Source organism: Petaurus breviceps, unplaced genomic scaffold, assembly GCF_028583685.1.
Source record: "Petaurus breviceps papuanus isolate PSGF00001 unplaced genomic scaffold, PetGlider_PUasm1.0 89463, whole genome shotgun sequence".
Lineage (NCBI taxonomy): Eukaryota > Metazoa > Chordata > Mammalia > Diprotodontia > Petauridae > Petaurus > Petaurus breviceps.
In genome coordinates, this window is record NW_027187048.1 from 1 (window position 1) to 4963 (window position 4963).

The window sequence follows — 4963 nt, forward strand, 5'->3', positions numbered from 1 at the left end:
ACAGATAGAGGAAATATTTCTTCCAACTCTTAGTAAAAGGTGGGGGGCAGGGAGGAGGAATATAGGAGTTCAATGTATCTGATACCACCAAGGTCACTAGGTTAGCTGATTTTGTCTGACATTTTTGTTTTTCAAATGTGGGGCTGTAGCAGCAAACACCCCAGCGTCCCTAGGGTGGCTGCCAACACAGTTTCTTAGATCTGCTTTGTTAAAGGAAAACTACTCAAAATGAGTTAACAAGCTTACTTTAATCAGTCAAATATATATATCATTTACCTAGTTCAGGGGAAAAAGTTTAGCACCCCAAACTTCAGAGTATACAGACAGAATTATCAAGACAGAGAAACAAATCAATTACACAGGTTTCCAAACTGTCCAACCATTACATCCATACTAAATCAACATCTGGGTTTTTCAAAGCCGGGGGGCTCTCAACAACAGCTTCCCAGAGTTTCATCTCATCAAATCACAGAACACTTCTCAAAGTAAACCCCAAATCAACATCTGGGTTTTTCAAAGCCGGGGGGTTCTCAACAACAGCTTCCCAGAGTCTCATCTGTTCAAATCACAGAACACTTCTCAAAGTGAGCCCCAAAGCAAAGCCTCACATCAGGGATTATATAGCCTTATCCTGGCTCAGAGAATATAACAACCTTCTGGACCCACTGGCCAATCAAAAAGTATCTACTGAAAAACAAGCCTCCCACCCCAGGCTCCAGGTGCACTTTAGCCTAGGGGCAGGGAAGATCTTAAAAATGTACATTCCCATTACAGGGGCTTAAAGGGCTGGGTGCAAAGAGGAGTAGAATTGTTGGGTTTTTTTTTTCCAAGATGTCAGGGAGAAGAAAAATTACATTTTTAAAATAGTATCTGGGTGGCTAGGTGGTGCAGTGAATAGAGCACTGGCCCTGGAGTCAAGAGGACCTGAGTTCAAATCTGGCCTCAGACATGTGACACAATTATTAGCCATGTGACTTTGGGCAAGTCACTTAACCCCAATAGTCCTTCAAAAAGCAAATAAATAAATAAAAAGTATCCATAAAACTTAACGAAAGAATTAAAAACTAATTTAAGCCCTCTTTGGGGAAAAAAGTAGGCCTGTTAGGAAGACCTCAAGCATCATACAAAGGACCAATATAGGACATTCTATATTATGGTAAAATGGATTACTGAGCTGGACTTAGAGAAAAACAGAGTTCAGTTGACTCACTCCCTGCTTAGACAGTGCGAACACTATGTGTGATGAAACCTACATTGAGATTAAAAAGAAAATCTTGGATTTGAAGCAACAGAGGGGAAGATACATTCTCAAAGATAACAACAAATTATGAATTCGATTTCCAGGCTTACTAAGCAAAGACTTTTTTCCCCTGGAAACAGGTAGCACAAGTAATCTCTCATGGCTACAGAAGTATTAGGAATAGTTTACTCTTGTATACCAAGGAACACTTGTTAAAATCTTGAAAGTTGTCATAGCATTTATCACGACTCCAAACGGGAAGCCGTTCTTACTCAAAGACATCAGGTTCTCCAGAATCTCATCTCTCTACAACTTTTTCTGAGATGGGTTCAGTTATACCCACTCCTCTCAGGTAAATTCCACAGCGACATCCTTGAATGTCACAAATTCTTAAAATACCCAAAACATTTGTGCTCACCCAGCTATAACTCTAAGTGTTATGAAGTTCAAATGTAAACTATTTGCCAGCAGATTGAGGGAATGGAGGGTATCAGGATAGCAAGTGCTACAGGGAATGGAGGTGCTTTGAGTCAAGCTCACTGACTCCATTTTGGGATTCAATTTTGGAGGCAGCTCAGCTCTTTTTCTGTTCAATTAGAGGTCTAATCCAACTACTGTCTTGGGGGAAAAAAATGTATTTAATTGTGGGAATTGGGAGAAAACCTTTTTGCATTAAATCTAGCCCCTGTGCCTGGGAAACCAGAACTCCTATACCTGCCCTTGAGAGACCCTCAAATAAGGAACTAAGTTATGATGACAGGAAACCCATTTAGATCTAAGAACACTGAGGTAAGGAATCCTCACAATTCTACATCCCAAGCATGGCTCCTCTGAAAACTGACCCCATAGGGAACAACTAGTTATTCCTTACATATTCTTTGGATTATATACAAACGTATGTGTGTGTGTGTGTGTGTGTGTGTGTGTTGGAGGAACAAGACACCATCTTTTTTTTTTTTTAATTCAGGGAATTGAACCTTTCTTTTCTGCATCCCAACATGGAAAGTGCCTAATATTTGTAGAGAGAATTTTTAAGCCATCTCTAAAATGATACACTAGATCGTGAAAGTGTGAGTGAATGCCATAGGCCTGGCATGATTAATTGATGCAATCTGCTTATTTATACCATGAGCAAGGTTTTTATAAAGAAACAAACAAGGTAATTATAAGGCACTTCATTTTTAATACTGCTTTCTTCAATTTCAAGATGCCAGATAGTGATGTTGTTAGGCCGTGATGATAACCACGGCCTTGCTGTATCCAATACACAGCATTATTATTATTATCATAATATATTTATTATTATATTACAATAACAAATATATTTATTAATAATTATAATTTATTTATTATCTATATATTCGATATATTTAATATATTTTTAATAAAAATAATTGATAATTATATTATTATTATATACTATATCTTAGTTATCTAAGAATGTATACAAATCATGAAAGGCAGCTAACAGAATCGCAGAACAGGGCATAGGCCTGAATCTCTGCATATCAGGAGGGCTCTGATTTATAGCTGTATCAATGGGAAAAACTGTGCCAGCCATACGGAACGAAAGCAACACTGTGAAAACCCAGAGCTAACTATCAAGGACCAGCCTGAATCCTAGATGAGATGGTTTGGTTCCCTTCAACTCTTTCCTCCAAATAGAAATCAGATTACCTAAAATTGTATTAGTTGCTATTAATTGATTTTCTTTGGGTTTTTAATGTATAAAAGTATGTCTTCTGCTATATTCTGGGTCCAGCCCTAACTTGAGGAAGGGTCCTAGAACCACTTTGTTATATAACTGTCACACCTTCCTTAATATAAAACCGATATGACCAAAAGACCGAACGTTTGTTTCTTCAGTCATTTCATCTTTCACTTGCACAAAAAATTGTTTCATTTATGTCTTCTAGTGCAGTGACTGGTATATATACCAAGGACTGAAGAATTTCTCAACCAGAAAAAAAAACTGATAAATACAAGAATGTATAGAAAGATTGTACACACTCACACAAAATCTATCCAATAGTAGCCATATATTGGGGGGGGGGGGAGAGAAAGGAAATATAAAGAACTTTGTATATTTAAAAGGAATAGCACATTTTACACAACACTCTTGCACTGTCATGAGCAATCATTTTTTAAAAATTGTTTTGGAAATGCTTGTTTTATTTACTGAATTAAACATTGGATGAACAAATAATTTTAGAAAGAATTCTGCCCCGATTAGTTTGTAAGCTCCTTGAGGGCAGGAGTCATTATTGCCACTCTTTGTATCCTCCACTTAGCACAGTGCCTGGCATGTGGTAGGTACTTCAGGAATGCTTATTGTTATGAAAGGTTCCTATGACACTAATTTTAAATGTGGGCGGGGGGGGGGGTTTGGTGGGGAATTTTTATTTCTAACAATGTGCACCCATGGACCCTACTTTTCCCTTGAGCTGAAGCCGTAATATGGCTAATTCTATTTCTACTTGCTGAAATAATGAAAATGAAATAGCTGACAAAATATGGGAAAAGATGTGGGAAAATTGGAACATGAATGCATTCTGGGTGGAATTGTGAACTTATCCAACCATTCTGGAGGGCAATTTGGAAGTATGTCCAAAAATGTGCCTAGTCTTTGACTTTTTCTCCAACATGAATTTTTAATGTCTAAAAAGATCTGAATTTCAATGAAGGCATTCTGACATTCATAAAGAAATCTCATCAGCATGGATTCTCTGATGGACATAGTGTGCTCCATCTAAAGGCCATCCTACATGCACTCCACTCTTAAGGTTTCTTTTGTGAGTGAATATTTTGGTGCTGAGTAAGTTATGACATCACTCTGAAAGTCTTACCACATTCATTACATTCAGAACATTTCTCTCCAAGATGAATTCTCTGATGCCCTGTAAGTCCTGTCTTGTCTCTGCAGGCCGTCCCATAATGACTACATTCATAGGGTTTCTCTCCAGTATGCATTCTGTGATGCACTCTAAGGTTTCCCTTGTTCCTGAAGGTCTTCCCACATTGATTACATTCATAAATGAATGGAAAAAAAAATCTCCACTATGAACTCTCTGATGACTAGTTTCTCTCCAGTATGAATTCTCTCATGCTCTATAAGTCTCCTCTTATCCCTCCAGGCCTTTCTTACATACAAAGGGGTCGTCTTTAGAATGAATTCTGTGATGTACTCTAAGGTATCCCTTAATCCTGAAGGCCTTCCCACATTCACTACATTCATAAGGTTTCTCCACAGTATGAATTCTCTGATGTATTTTAAGTCATGCCTTAGCAGTTAAGGTCTTTCCACATTCACTACATTCTTAAGGATTCTCTCCAGTATGAACTATTTGGTGAATTTTAAGTGAATTTTTACTAATGAAGGCCTTCCCACATTCACTACATGCATAAGGTTTCTCCCCAGTATGAATTCTCTGATGTATTTTAAGTAGTGCCTTAGTAGTTAAGGCCTTTCCACATTCACTGCATTCATAAGGTTTCTCTCCAGTATGAACTCTGTGGTGAACTTTAAGTTGTTGTTTACTAATGAAGGCCTTCCCACATTCACTACATTCATAAGGTTTCTCCCCAGTATGAATTCTCTGATGTATTTTAAGTCCTGACTTAGTAGTTAAGGCCTTCCCACATTCACTACATGCATAAGGTTTCTCTCCAGTATGAATTCTCTGATGCATTTTAAGTAGGGTCTTAGTTGTTAAGGTTTTTCCA

General features: G+C 37.8%; 1 protein-coding gene across 1 annotated transcript in view; it reads right to left on the bottom strand.

The window, feature by feature from the left end:
• Nucleotides 1-3888: 3888 nt before the first annotated feature.
• The window catches only part of LOC138176456 (zinc finger protein 585A-like), a 6139-nt gene continuing 5064 nt past the window's right edge, over nucleotides 3889-4963 (bottom strand). The window contains exon 3 of the mRNA XM_069107242.1: nucleotides 3889-4963. This exon is cut by the window's right edge and continues 2332 nt beyond it. Within this exon, the coding sequence (XP_068963343.1) occupies nucleotides 4558-4963 (406 nt within the window). The 3' untranslated portion in view covers nucleotides 3889-4557.